This window comes from Scyliorhinus canicula, chromosome 10, assembly GCF_902713615.1.
Source record: "Scyliorhinus canicula chromosome 10, sScyCan1.1, whole genome shotgun sequence".
Classification (NCBI taxonomy): Eukaryota; Metazoa; Chordata; class Chondrichthyes; order Carcharhiniformes; family Scyliorhinidae; genus Scyliorhinus; species Scyliorhinus canicula.
Window position 1 is genome coordinate 82,183,186 of NC_052155.1, and position 15,770 is coordinate 82,198,955.

At 42.5% G+C, this 15,770-nt stretch overlaps 1 protein-coding gene across 1 annotated transcript in view; it reads right to left on the minus strand.

Moving 5' to 3' along the window:
• kcnq3 (potassium voltage-gated channel, KQT-like subfamily, member 3) overlaps window positions 1–15,770 on the minus strand; it is a 471,023-nt gene that overhangs the window by 144,869 nt on the left and 310,384 nt on the right. The window contains exons 3-6 of the mRNA XM_038809241.1: window positions 14,527–14,653; window positions 12,898–13,070; window positions 4,796–4,939; window positions 636–746 (exon numbers count right to left, since the gene is read on the minus strand). Coding sequence (XP_038665169.1) covers window positions 636–746; window positions 4,796–4,939; window positions 12,898–13,070; window positions 14,527–14,653 — 555 coding nt within the window. The remainder of the gene's footprint in view (window positions 1–635; window positions 747–4,795; window positions 4,940–12,897; window positions 13,071–14,526; window positions 14,654–15,770) is intronic.

Below are 15,770 nucleotides of genomic sequence, written 5' to 3' on the forward strand. Positions count from 1 at the left end.
CCCTACACCTCTTTGCCTTTCCACCTCACTTTCTTCCTTCACCTTGAAACCTATCTCGTTAACCAAACAATTAGTCACCTGACCGAGTACCTCCTTATGTGGTTCAGTGTCAGATTTTGTTTTACAGTGTTCCCGTCCAGTATCTTGAAAATGAAAATGAAAATCGCTTATTGTCACGAGTAGGCTTCAATGAAGTTACTGTGAAAAGCCCCTAGTCGCCACATTCCGGCGCCTGTCCGGGGAGGCTGGTACCTCATTGCCTCTTGCCTCATTTTATTATGCTAAAGGCACTTTATAAATACGAGTTGTTGTTGTTACTTGAAACTTTGAGGTAACTAACTTTATCTTTACATATAATAATTTGTATACTTGCTGAAGTTGCCTTTTAAAAACTTTATGAATGCTGCTGGATAGAGACTGAGCTACTGTAATCTTCATGGTTTATCTCAGCATCAGTCTTGTTAGCCTCTGTATCTTTTCTCATTCATGTATGTTTCTCTTGGATGGAAGCAATGCAATAATGTTCTGTCCCTAATGAATTTGGGGAGAGGTCCATTGGGTCCATAATGCATATTTGTCTATTTTTCATAGCTCAACATGAAATGACAGCAATAACTAGGCATTGTAATACTTACAGCTGGCAGAGCAAAAAACGAAACTCCTACAAGAGCAAACATTGCAGCTAAAAGACGACCTGCCCAAGTCTTTGGTGTCTTGTCACCGTAGCCAATTGTAGTCAGTGTAATCTGTACAAAGAAAACAGAAGTTATACAGCCACATACTGATTCATCCTGCTCAGCAATGCAATTCCTTACCTACAGTAATCTCAGCTAGGATGGAAAGGAAAGCTGCCTACACTGGAAATCTGAGATTTAATCAGAACATGCTGGGAATAGCAAGGTTCATCGCACTTGCAATGAAAAGAGATGGCTTAATGTTTTGGGCATATTCCCATTCTTCATCTCGATCAGAAATTCCTGGTAGAAAGTGTAAATTAATTCAAATTAGTTGGCCAAAGAATTAGAAGAGAAATGAGGGAAACATTTTTACACAGTACTATTAAGATGCACTGACTAGTGGAAATAGCTTCCATAGGAATGTCCTTAGAGGACTAATTTTCAGGGTTATGAATATAAAGTTGGCATGTAGGACTAAATTGGACAGCACTTTGAAAGATGCAAGCAAAGCATGTTAGGCCAAATAACATCCTTCTGTGGTGTATGATTCTACAAATGTCTATGAATGAACTCCAATGAGTAAGTAATCATTGTAAAAGACATTTGTAGTTTATCTTTGTTCAATGTACTTTAGGCACAAAATGGAACATTCACCAAGTGTCAGCAGGTGTAGGAGCCACTGGACAAAACAGGGCCATGGCTGGCAGGATTCCTGGATAATGACAAAGTGTCAGCAGACATGCTGACAAAATGCTGCTGAGTGCTGAGCAGAAGAAATGCTTGCTCCCATGGATTGGGATATCTTACATCAACGGCAAAATGATTAACGTCTCTCAACCAGGAGTTAAGCATTCAGCTCCTCAAACCTGTCCCAATGTACAATTAGACCATGGCTGGTTTGTATCTCACCTCCAATTACTTGCCTTTGCTTTATATCCCCGAACAAAGATGTATCAATCTTGATTTTGAAATTTTCAATGAACCTAGACTCAACATGTTTTGGGGGAAAGAGAGTACCAGATTTGCACTACCCTTTCTGTGAAGAAGTACATCCTGGCATCATCTCAGAGCAGCCGAGCTCTACGTTTAAGGTTATGCCCACTTTTATCTGGATACCCACACTACATTATGTAGTTTCTTTCTCTCTCTTCAGGTACCAAGATAGGATTGGTGACCATGGAATTCTATGTGTTTGTCTTGGTTATGCTTGGCGAAGTACTACCGTGGTTTGCTGTTACATTCTGCAGATCCTGGCTGACCAGAGGACTCTCCCACTCTTACCATCTGCTAACGGTGTATTGGTAAGATTTCCAGGTTGATAATTAAGCTGTTTGGCTATATCTAGGATGTATTTTTTATGGTCATCAAGACTCAGAGTGGAATCCAGAGCTTTTGGCTCAGAGGTAGGAATGCTACCACTGCACCACAAGACCCTTCTGTTTATCTAAAGTAGAGCTAGGCTGCTCTGAGATGATGCCAGGACGTACTTCTTCACAGAAAGGGTAGTGCAAATCTGGTACTCTCTTTCCCCCAAAACATGTTGAGTCTAGGTTCATTGAAAATTTCAAATCCACTAATCCTCTTCAAAGCCTAAATTAGATTATTCCTTAATTTTCCATACTCAATGGAATGGAAGCCTAGCCTGAGCAACCTGTCCTTATAATTTAACTCTTTTTTGCACTAATTTCATTCTGCACTTCACTCTCTCCAATGCCAACATATTCTTCTTGAAGTGTGTGCCCGGCCAGACCTGATATTCAAGATGTAATCTAACCAAGGCTTATACAATTGTTGCATAGCTTCCTCCCCTCTGTATTCTAGTCCCCTTTACATTAACATTCCATTTGTCTTTTAAATTAACCTATTGTACCTGTTAATTAGCATTTAGTGTCTCTTTGTCCCTGCTTGCCTAAATCTCTCTGCTCGATTACAAGTACTGGCTTCTTGCCTTTTACAAATATACTATCTATATTTCTTAAATCCTAAGTGAATGCCTCACATATCCAACATTCAACTACACTCATCTGCCAGAGTTTGTCCACTCACTTTATCTATCTCCCTTATGATTGGTCTGCCCCCATTAGCACTATGCAGAATTCTGCAGGAATTGCCTGAAGATTCACTCATCTTCTCCCCTATAGAACAAATAATTACGGTGAAAATTCTGTATTGGGCAAGGCTTTAGTTAGGCTGCTGTTGGACTTTTGGGTTCAGTATAAAACATCCAATTATAGGAAGAATATATGAGTACAGGAAGAGGCACAACACACATTCAGTCAGATGGCATCAGGTGGAAAGGTTACCCTAAGGAAAAGAGAATTGAGAAGACAAAACATTTGCTCTACAGTGCTGGAAATTAAAACATGGACTGATAGAGGTTTCCATGGTTTTCAAAGAATATCAGAATGTCAATATTGATAGACCTATTGGTCAGAAAGGTAGTAATGAACATCTCCCTCCCTAACAGCATTGTATGTGTCCAAATACCACATGGGCTGCAACAGTTCAAGCAGGAGGCCCACCTCCAGCTTCTTCAAGGTAGTTATGGACGGGCTGGTCTTGCCCGTGACATGCACATCCCATGAATACATTTTAAAAGTTAAGATAATCACAGAAGGATTTTGATTAGCAGACTATGGGCTGGTAAGAGATGAATGCTCAGGGTGAGGAATCCCAAGTCAGGGAAGGGGGGAAGGCCAGGACATCCTCTGCCATTCCTCCTGGCCCACAAAGAAGATTTTTAAAATATATATTTTGCTGACTTCCTCTGGTCCTGGCTGCTGTATGCATCAATCTTTTCCAGTGGTATCATTGAAGACTAATTTGTATATTTAAAGAGGACCCAACGATTTGACCATTCTGTATCATACTAATATTCTATAGTTTATGGTGTTATCCCAATTCCCCTTTCTAAAGCAAAATTAGAATCATAGAATCCCTACTGCGCAGAAGGAGGCCATTTGGCCCATCAAGTCTGCACCGACCCTTGGAAAGAGCACCCTACCTAGATCTAGGTCCGTGCCCTATATCCATAACCCAGTAACCTCACCTAACCTTTTTGATACTAAGGGGCAATTAGCATGGCCAATCTACCTAACCTGCACATCTGTGTATAACATAAAAAATAAGTCTAGAACTTACTTTGTAAATTTCTGAATTTCTGTTATTTTTGAAGTATCAATTGTATAAGATTAAAATCACTTGTTTCAAAACATTAATCAAAAAGCTAAGAGATAACTGTGTTTTCCTCCATTCTGGGTGTTGCATCATAGCTCAACTCAATAATGTTTCAGTTACACTAGTTTGCAGGTCTCCATGCTAGTAAATAATTAGTAGATAGATAATTTAACCAGAACTCACAGATATAACGATGTTAGTGCACTGGAATTTTGGGGTGGCATTATAAAGGCTATAGCGGTGTTCAAACATAGCAGAGGATGTTATAGCCTGTGTCCCCTTCATCTGTGCACCTCAAAAGACCTGCTTCCATTTATCCCTGAACTTCCAATTAGAGTTTCAGCAGATATGGGACACTAACCCAGCTAAGATTCTGTACAACGCCCTCTCTTTTACTTGGCAGATTGCTGACCCACCCACCGCCCATCAAACCTGCTGCAGGGCAGCATCTAGGACTACGGGGCTCAGCTAAAGATGGTCGGGTAGCCCAGGTAGACATTGGATCAAGGTTTTGTGAACTCAAATGATTAATTTGGACATTTCTTCTCAATGGTTTGACTACAGTGGAGATACTTTGTAGAACAAAAGTCCACCACAGGCACATATTTTCTTTTAAAGTAAAGTACGTAGCTGTGGTAAAACCTGAATCAATTCAGCCAATTGACTGTGACACACCTCAGCAAGGTCACAGGCGGGTAACAAAAGAGCAAAATACATTAATACTTTCAGGACAATAAATCCTGATGTTGGTGTAAAATATATTATCCATGTAAAGTCACTTTATGTATAACTTTTTACAAACATATTATAAGAAACTTTAATTACTGAAGTGAAAATCAAATACATTATTGGCTATCCCAGAAGGTTTTGTAAGCAGCAATCCCAGAAAGCCCGAGCAACTTCTAGTGTCCTGATTGAATAGTATTAGTGACAACACTTACCAAACCCCACCACAAGGCATCAGCATAGGTATTAAAGTCCTGTGTGCTGTTCCTGGTATCGTTATCATCTTTCTCAACCAGGTAAACAAGAAATGAAGCCAGAATGAGTGACAGAAATCCAATGTACCAGGCAGTGATGAGTTCCTGATCAACATGAAAAGGATCTGTTAGTTCATTCAAAGGACATAAATACACAATGCCCCCCTGTACTGTAGGTGCCACCTTGAATTAATATGATGCCAATCCACTCATAGAAACATAGAAAGTAGAATCAGTATTAAACCATCTGGCCCTTCAAGCCTTCTCCACCATTCAATATGATCAATATGAATTTGATGATTCTCTGTCTCAATGCCACATTCCCGCTTTCTCATGCCCCTCAATGCCATTAAAATCTAAAAAAAAACTATCAATTTTATTCTCTTCCATTCAGTGACTTGGCCCCTACAGCCTTTTGTGATAGAGAATTCCACAGGTTGACTACCCTCTGAGTGAATAAATCTTTCCTCATCTCAGTCCTAAGTGGTCGACCCCATATCCTGAGACTGTGTCCTCTGGTGCTAGATTCCACTATCAAGGAAAATATCCTCCCTGCATCTAGTCTATCCTGCCCTGTTAGAATTCTAAACATTTCAATCAAATCTCGTCCCATCTATTAAACTCTAGTGAATTCAGGCCCAGTCGAACCAATTTTCCCTCAAAGGACAGTCCTGCCTACTCCGCTATCAGCCAAGTCAGCCCCCGCTTCACTCCCTCTATGGCAAGTATATCCTTTCTTAGGTAGGAAGACCAAAACTGCACACAATACTCTAGGTGTGGTCTCACCAAGGCCCTGTATAACTGAAGCAAAAAATCCCTACTTCTGATCTCAAATCCTCTTGCAATGATGATTTGTTGATGGTAATCAACATACCATTTGCCTTCCTAATTCCTTGCTGCACCTGTCTCTCCACTTTCACTTACTGGTGTACAAGGACATCCAGATCCCTTTGTACATCCAAACATCCACACTTCCCAATATACCATCATTTAAATAAGACTCTTTCTTTTGATTTTTCACACCAAAGTGTATAACTTTACATTTAGCAACATTGTACTGCATCTACTGTGTTTGCCCACTCACTCAACTTGTCTAAATCACCTTGAAGCCTCCTTGCATCCTCCTCACAACTTGTAATTCTGCCCTGATTAGTGTTATCAACAAGCTTGGGAATGTTACATTTGGTTCCTTCATCCAGGTCATTTATATATATTGAACAGCTGGAGACCAAGCATTGATCCCTGTGGTACCCACTAGTCACTGTCTGCCACTCGGAAAAACACCCATTAATTCCCACTCTGTTTCCTGTCTGTTAATCAATTCTTGATCCATGCCACTACATTACCCCCTATCCTTTGTGCTTTAATGTTTCTCATTAACCTCTTATGAGGGACCTTATCAAAAGCCTTCTGAAAGTTCAAATACACCACATCCACTGATTCTCCTTTATCTATTCTATTGGTTACATCCTCAAAAAGCTCGAGTAGATTTGTTAAGCATGATTTGCCTTTCATAAACCCATGCTGGCTTTATCTAATCCCGATAATGTTCCAAGTGTTCTGACATCACATCTTTTATAATAGATTCTAGCATCTTCCCACACTACAGTCAGGCTAACTGGTCTGTCATTCTCCCTTTTTTTAAATCTCCCTCTCTTTTCCTTTAGTCTGTAGGAACTGCTCTAGAGACTATAGAATTTTAGAAGATAGCCACCAATGCATCCAATATTTCCAGGGCCTTTAATACTCTGGGATGTAGATTATCAGAACGTGGCGATTTGCCAGCCTTTAACTTCATTCATTTCCCAACACCGTTTTATTACTAATACTAATAGTCAATGACCATTTTATGTTGATAAGATCAAATTCCAATAGCATAAAGCAAGTCTGATTTCAAACGTGTATCATATTCACGTAATTCATGTTTAACTTTATTTAAGAGAGAGGGGTATTGGATTATTTAAAATATGCTTTGTTTAGATGTTATATGATAAACAACTGGTTATTTGAAACTTTAAGTGATCATTCCATCGGGACAAATGTCTCTCCACAGAATTCACTGTGACTGTGCTTCATATACATATACATCATGTTGGTAAATTCTAACTCAAGCTTTAACTCCGGATGTGTTTAAATGATGAGCAGAGAAGTGCAGATTACACTTCTTCACTGAAACATTTCTTGGCAATAAATCATAGATTACATTCTCCTCCATGATCTTGTCCAATTTCATGGAGAATTGGAATGGTGAACGAGGAAAAATTAAATGCAGTAAGTCTTAACGCTATCTCTCCTGTACCTGCCAGATCTGCCGCTTGCCTCTTCTTACCTGCCTGCTGCAGACAGTGGCTGGGGTACACAGGGTCACTTTTACCACTGTTCCTGTGGCCATTATGGATTGAGCCCTGGAACCAGTTGTAATGACCCAGGGTGCTCTACCCTTCACTTAACATTTAGCTGCTGATGGCCCCTGGTTGAGAACTTTCAATACAATATCCATTTGGAGTTTTGGTGGTGATACTGCCCCTTTATTGGCACTCAAGGTGGTTTTAGTACTGCAGCCCACCATCATCAATATTTTATGCTCTTGCAAAATTGGGTCTTTTCTTAGTGATGGAAACCCAGCAAGGAGTAGGTCTTATATTTGAGACAAAAGCAGGACGAGGAAACTGGATATGGGCTCTAGCAGTCTCAAGTTGCCGTACAAAGAACAAAGAAAATGACAGCACAGGAACAGGCCCTTCGGCCCGCCCAGCCTGCGCCGATCCAGATCCTAGATAACGGGGAGCCGATGGATGTGGTATATCTGGATTTCCAGAAAGCCTTTGACAAGGTGCCACACAAAAGGCTGCTGCATGAGATAAAGATGCATGGCATTAAGGGTAAAGTAGTAGCATGGATAGAGGATTGGTTAATTAATAGAAAGCAAAGAGTTGGGATAAATGGGTGTTTCTCTGGTTGGCAATCAGTAGCTAGTGGTGTCCCTCAGGGATCCGTGTTGGGCCCACAATTGTTCACAATTTACATTGATGATTTGGAGTTGGGGACCAAGGGCAATGTGTCCAAGTTTGCAGATGACACTAAGATGAGTGGTAAAGCGAAAAGTGCAGAGGATACTGGAAGTCTGCAGAGGGATTTGGATAGGTTAAGTGAATGGGCTCGGGTCTGGCAGATGGAATACAATGTTGACAAATGTGAGGTTATCCATTTTGGTAGGAATAACAGCAAACGGGATTATTATTTAAACGATAAAATATTAAAGCATGCCGCTGTTCAGAGAGACTTGGGTGTGCTAGTGCATGAGTCACAGAAGGTTGGTTTACAAGTGCAACAGGTGATTAAGAAGGCAAATGGAATTTTGTCCTTCATTGCTAGAGGGATGGAGTTTAAGACTAGGGAGGTTATGTTGCAATTGTATAAGGTGTTAGTGCGGCCACACCTGGAGTATTGTGTTCAGTTTTGGTCTCCTTACTTGAGAAAGGACGTACTGGCACTGGAGGGTGTGCAGAGGAGATTCACTAGGTTAATCCCAGAGCTGAAGGGGTTGGATTATGAGGAGAGGTTGAGTAGACTGGGACTGTACTCGTTGGAATTTAGAAGGATGAGGGGGGATCTTATAGAAACATTTAAAATTATGAATGGAATAGATAGGATAGATGCGGGCAGGTTGTTTCCACTGGCGGGTGACAGCAGAACTAGGGGGCATAGCCTCAAAATAAGGGGAAGTAGATTTAGGACTGAGTTTAGGAGGAACTTCTTCACCCAAAGGGTTGTGAATCTATGGAATTCCTTGCCCAGTGAAGCAGTTGAGGCTCCTTCATTACATGTTTTTAAGGTAAAGATAGATAGTTTTTTGAAGAATAAAGGGATTAAGGGGTATGGTGTTCGGGCCGGAAAGTGGAGCTGAGTCCACAAAAGATCAGCCATGATCTAATTGAATGGCGGAGCAGGCTCGAGGGGCCAGATGGCCTACTCCTGCTCCTAGTTCTTATGTTCTTATTATGTTCTTTATCTAAACCTGTCGCCTATTTTCCAAGGATCTACTTCCCACTGTTCCCCGCCCGTTCATATATCTGTCTAGATGCATCTTAAATGATGCTATCGTGCCCGCCTCTACCACCTCCGCTGGCAAAGCGTTCCAGCCACCCACCACCCTCTGCATAAAAAACTTTCCACGCACATCTCCCTTAAACTTTCCCCCTCTCACCTTGAAATCGTGACCCCCTTGTAATTGACACCCCCACTCTTGGAAAAAGCTGGTTGCTATCCACCCTGTCCATACCTCTCATAACTTTGTAGACCTTAGTCTTACATTTCTTTCTTTCCCCTCTTCAGTTGAACTTCATGATCAGCAGATAATGGACTCCTGGTGGGATTCCTGACACCAAGAAGAAACCTGCCATTGGTTTCAAGGCATCCTAATCTTGTCAGGTGTAACTCCAGTGGCAGGAAATAGGCTGCAGAACACCCCCACCACAGCAATTAGTTTCAAAACAGAAAATTCCGCCCATAGTTTCTACCTGAGAGGCACCAGCCTTTCAATAGAACTGGTTGTACATTGAAAATCAAAGTTTCTCTCACAGCATTCATGGGTTCAACAAGGCAGCTTGCCACCACTTTCTCAAGGGCAAAGAGGGATGAGCTTAGAAACTGAAACACTGGGACTTCCTAATTGTCACATCCTCCAAGCTGGACCCCAGCTCTGCTAAGGGGACATTCTTGGCAGTACAGGTGCATTTTGTACAGTCCTCCAGAATCACAGTTAGATCTCATCGGGTGTTTAGCACATCACTATTGAGTCACTGCAGCATGGCTACTGGTAGCCCCCATATTCTGTCAACCCTATCTTCAGGCCCTGACAGGCTTGGAAATGACATGCTTTGTAAGTTCTGGGGCAGCTGTTACAGGGCTCTGCCATCTGCTGCAAGAGTTTCTGAAGCTAGCCCATACTACAGCTCCCATTGGCAGTCAATTGCTCCCTGTTTCCTTTGAGTCTTGCATAAGGATCTAGTACCATATCAGTGAATTGTCATCCACACGTATCAAATAGGCTGATCAGCATGGCCAGCACTCCCATTTACTTTGCTGTCTGGCGCATGTGGTGCTATCTGCTCAAACTCAATAAAGGAAAGGAGAAAATATCTGCTTTATGAAGACACGGCGAGCCCACACCGAATTGCATCAAAAGAAACAAAGGTCCATTCACAAGGTTTAAGGTACACTGCTCCCGGAGATACCCAACCAGGTCTGAGCCAGCCATTTCCGAACTGCCGGCTTTGTATACAATATTAATTGGGCTTTCCCCACCCCTTTAGCATGGAAGTCTGTATTCTGTAAGGGACACAGGGCATAGTCGTTCCCAGCCCATAAGTTCCATGCAGGTGCAGGTTATGACAATTAGAATTCTAAGACCAATGCACATCAAACAGGGATCACTAACAGTGTTTGATGTTCGTGTGGTTGTGCATTTCACTGAATGGGAAAATGAATCAGACACAGGCTGGTATTAGTGCTGGGTTTTTGAGCATCCCGTGGTTTTGCCTTTGTCCCATTATATTCAAGGATGGTTCCATTGGCCTCCCTCAGCAGATTCTGGGACTTATAACTTCTGTGCTAACCTCCAGTTCATTCCCTTGTATTATGTGGCATCTTGTTATGCAAACAGAGGAATAATGTTCTGCAATCAACTTATCTATCAGTAAGATGTTTGTGGTTAAAATCAGCATAACTGAACCAAGCTGTAATAGACAGCCAAGTTTGATTACAATGTTTCTTATTTGCCAAGAACTTTGAAAATGTCAGTTTTTGAAGACTTAGAATTGCAAACAAATGTTGTAGCTTTACCTTGTGCTCTGTTAATATATGAATATGTATTAAGTACAATGAAACAGCTATAAGGATTCTTGCAGTCTTGGTGTGGATCAGATGTACAGGTACAATAGGGTGATGCTCAACAGTCTGTGCATACTTGGGCAATTATCTGGTGAATGTTCCTGAGGGGTAGTCTTTATTTGTTTTCTTCAGAATCATATCCCAGACCTTCCAGGTCGTGCTCCTAGCCATATTTCCTACCCTAAGGCAGAGGTGGGTGTCTAATAGCAGAGCAACCCTCCAGGACCTACTTCATGGGAGAAACACATTCACTGCATCAATCAATGATTGGGTGATATAAATCTAGTGATGGACATCACCACTCGGTTGTTTACCCATGGAGTCAGTCTACTGCCACCACATCTGCTTTGAAATCCTGGTTTTATCAGATGTCCCCATCCACAGCAACATCTGCATGCCCCCCCTCCCCCAAAACCACTGAACCCCTTCACCAAACAGATGAAAATATTGTTATTATCTTCAAAATCTTTTTAAAGGCTGAAAATATTTGTTCTTCGGTGCAGCTGGAGGTACATTTAAGCGACTACATCCCTTTAAATGTTGATTAATAACTTAAAAGGGTGTTGACACAAATAACTTCTTGTGCACTCGCCACCCCCTCCCCCCCAACCCCCACAGGATCAGAAGCTCACCATGCAAAGCTAATTAAGGCTTAGCTCAGGATGTTCTGTGAGATTGGTCTCGCAATTGGTCTCAGTGAAATAAAGGCATGCTTCAGCACTGGGGAGGTCGGATTTGTCCCACTTCATCCTGTGATCTCAAATGCAAGTGCTATGGCTGGAATCCTCCGGCTGTTGGGATTCTCTATTCCTGCTGGAAACACACCCCTGCCCGGCTTCCCGGTGGCCTGGGTGGCTTCAATGGAAAATCCCATTGAGAAGCGGCAGGCAGATTGAATGCCACCGCTGAGAAGCTGAGTTTTCTTCCTTTGCCAGACATGCCTTTACCTCAACTCAATTCTCTCTGAAGCTTATAAAGATCATCCGAGATTGAAACCCCGAGGAGTGTGCACTGTGGACCACTTTGCAGAACCAACTCCTTGTAATGCTATAAATTTGGACTGAATATTATGGGGTGGAATTTTGAGTCCAGGTTAGCCATCAACATACACCGCGACACGGGTCCAAAATCATGTCAGAGTTGGGGAACGGGAATCTCGTCGACAAGTTCTCGTTTCCCAATTTTCCCCGCCCCTTATTGGTGACACAATGAGGATCTCACCCTTTTGAATGAATTCAAATATCGTCAAAGGGTTTCCCAGCCACATGATGCCCCCCTTCCTCGCTGAATATTCATACCCCTCCAACAGGAAGTCGTGTTGTCGAGATTTACAACAGATACATTAAAAATGGGAATCAGTCGAGGGGAGCCCGCCATAGTAAGTGAGCTGGACATGCCTGGGCACTGCTCCTGGTACAGATTGGCATGCCCTCTGACACCTCCATGGCGGTAACACCCTGGCAGTGATACCCTGGCAGTACCACCGTGGCAGTGGCACCCTGGCAGCACCAACCCCAATACTTGTATTCTGGTGTGGAGGGAGGGGGGAGAGCGACCCGATAATTGTGTGGTGAGGGTCGCACCGATGCTTGAGGGGGGTCTGAGAGGGTCGTAAGGAGTTTATTTGCAGCCCTGATTTCTGTGGATCTCTATCAGGCCCCGCCCTGCCCCGACTGAGAGATGGTGTAAACTACACCCCCAGCTTTTCTGTGCACAGAGTGCCAGAAAATCTCGTCTGAAAACACTCGCCGGTTTTCACACTGAACCTGACACTCTGATAAATTCTGGGAAAACTCCGTCCATGGAATTGCCCAGTGGTACGCCATGTCAAGCAATTTTTGGCATGGCGCCAGACACCATTTATTTCCTTTATTCCAACATTTAAATTTCAGGCATTTCCACAGTACCCATGCAAGCCCTGTTCCGTTTTTATTTAACTCTTGGTTACTTTATCAGATAACATTTGCATACTTTTGCCCACCAAGAATATTTTCTTTCTATTTGTTTATTTCAGTATTTTCACATCAAAGTTACAAACGGAGAGGATCTTCTGGAAAATGAAATGGAATTCAACAGAAAACACAACGAATGGCAGGTACTAAATCTTAGTCTTTAGCTCATGGATAAGGCAATGATTTCACTTCTATCACATCACTGAATCGGTCCAATACCTTGCTGTGTGAACAAATTGCTGAGCCTAATAGTTTCCACGTGCCTCCTCTCCGGTCCATTCGCAACATGCGCAGTATTTGTAGAAACCGTAAGCTTCGCAGTGACGTCGCCACTATGTTCTGCAGTGTCCCCACTGCAACAATCACCACAGAACCAATCAGGACGATGATGTCTAGACAGGCATAAAGAAAACAATGGGATTGAACAATAGCTTGATTATCAGCCAGCATCCAAAAAGATCTCAGGAACAGTTTAAGTCATATTCTTCAGTTGACTGGGTGGAATTATCTGATATTTTTGGCTAAGTGTCAACTCGGCCGGGAAAAGCGGGGCGTAACTTGGCGGCTGTACTGCCAGTTTTTCCCACCATACTTTTTGACACATAGGGGGCAATTTTGAGCCCGCGTTAGCCGTCAGCGAAAACGGTGACACGGGCAGAAAATTCAGTGAGGACTGGAAAATACAATTCTCTCCGGCGAGTGAACAATTTCCAATTTTCTTTGCCAACGGCATGAAGGGAAATCTGCCCCAGAAGGCCGGGAACCTCATTTTAATACATTATAATATCGTTAGCAAACCTTCCCTTGAATAATCATCTGTTGTCAGGGTAACGGCATGCCAGTGTGGCCTACAGCAGATTCATAAAAATGAGAACCTGCCGACCTCACCACAGAAGGGGATATCAGAGGTGAGAACTCAGATCGCCATTATCCCCCCAGGGTGTCAGTCACAAAGGGGCAGCAAAGAGGATGAGGGGGAACCAGGGTAAGTGAAACTCGGGGCCGGGGGGTGCTCAGTCGTGGCATCTTAGAGGTGGGGTCACTCGCAGGCTTTTGCGGCCCTTCGTGGCTGTGAGACTCTAGGATTAATGGGGTCTGGAGACTGGTTTACAGGCAGTGTTTCCCGTGGCATCCTTGCTGGGCTTGTGGCAACATCACCACTGAGGGATTGCCCTTCCAGAGTCACAGCTGGAAAGTGGGTGAATACCAAAACGTTATTCTAGGCTTGTAAGTTTATAGAGTGGATACTGGGTGAGTGGGCTAGGATGGAAGAAAAGTGGTAGGAATATTGAAGGGGTGAAAGAAGGTGAGGTATGAAGGATTGAAGAGGTGAGGGGTAAACGGGTTACAGAGTTGATGGGGGTTAGGAAATTGAAGAGAGTCAGGGTGATGGGGTTTTGCCTTGAGCTGGACCAATGTTTCTGTGAACAGGGGCAGTCCATTTAACCTGGCCACTTTAGCTTTAACCAAACCTCTGTTTGCCGGGGCCTGCTGCTGGGGGCTGTCCTGTCCTCCAGGAGACGAAAATCCCACCTGCCAGAACTGCCGGGACAGCGGTGGGATTGCAACATCAAGGAAATTCCAGACTCCTGACTCTTGTCTCCACGATGAAAATCCAGCCCTATGTCTCCATAACCATTCAGATTAATGAAATATTAATTCGCAGCAAAGCATGCCAGCACTGATTGCTCTGTCAGCACGAGGCTACATTTGATTATGAAGATTGGCAACTCACCATTTGCATAAAACCTGAGGTAAAATAATTAGCTGAGTTAATTCTTCACGTTGCTGGTATCTAAAAGAGAATTTCATTTTTTTTCTCACTGCCAATAAAACAACTCTACTGACCTAGGATACATAAAGGCTTCCTGATAAATTTTAGACGTCCTCTCCATCCTCTGAATCGGCAACAGCAGCCAGCTGCCCAGACCCTGAGAGCAAACTCTAATCCAAATACTACGATGGTAACAGCTTCCTGTTTTAAAAAAACACACACACATATATACAGCTTGTTACAAAGTATTATAACTTCATATCCATGCTAAATCATCATTAAAATTTTCCTAGTTATAAATTCATGCAAAACACATCTTTTCACTACTTTTGTCTTTTTGATAGTAAAACCTGTAAGAAAATAATCAATGGTTTCGTGAAACACAGGGAAACTACAACTAATTTCCACCAGTTAAAACAATATTGAACTTTCACTGCATGAAGTAAAGTCAAGTGTTGAATGGTCTAAGTATTTATTTTAAAGAGAGCTTTGGAGTAATCGCGATGAGAAATAAAATTGACAAGGATTTGACAACAGAGAGGGAAAAATGAGTGTTAGATGGAGGCACGTAATTAATTTGGAGTGATCAATGTAAAAGGTTAGCTGAATGACAGATGTAGCATGTAGATGAATGGGGTGTGAAAAGGATTAGATTGGTGTATATCGAGGCTTAAATGAGCAATGTCTATACATTGCTGGATGTGTGAAAGATGAATGGTATAGATGAATGGTGTGCATAGAGGTATGGGTTAATAGTGTCAGCAGTAGAATGACTGATAGATGCTGAGTGTAAATGAGTGCTTTATGAAGAGGAGTGAATGGCAATGTATGGAGGTAGAGTAGATGAGCGATGTGTGGAGAGTTGTAAACAAGTAATGTCCTGTCAATGGACTGATGTGGACAAAATGGCAGATAAACCCTTGAACCACTGGTGTCTGTGGAGGTCACATTTTGCAGTAATGATTGTAAAAATTACAAGATTTCCACCACTTTGCATTTCAGTGCATTACAATAATTCTTTTTAAATTTTGGATTCTTCAGTCTTCAGTGTGACAAATATTCTTGTCCAATAATCTACAATACAGTTCACTGTGAGATCTTGGTCCAAACCCAGCCTGGACTGATGGTCCCATTTGTCTGCTGGCTGTAAGGGTGCTTAGCAAATGGGTTTGAGCACAAAACCTCCCCTAATTCCACCCTACTGTAATTAGCAGCCTCACTTGGAGAGATGACAGCATGGCGAGTGTGGGAAGTGAAAATTGCACTATTGATGAATTAGAGATGTTTTGTTGATGTTGGAGTTGTGGCATGGACATTC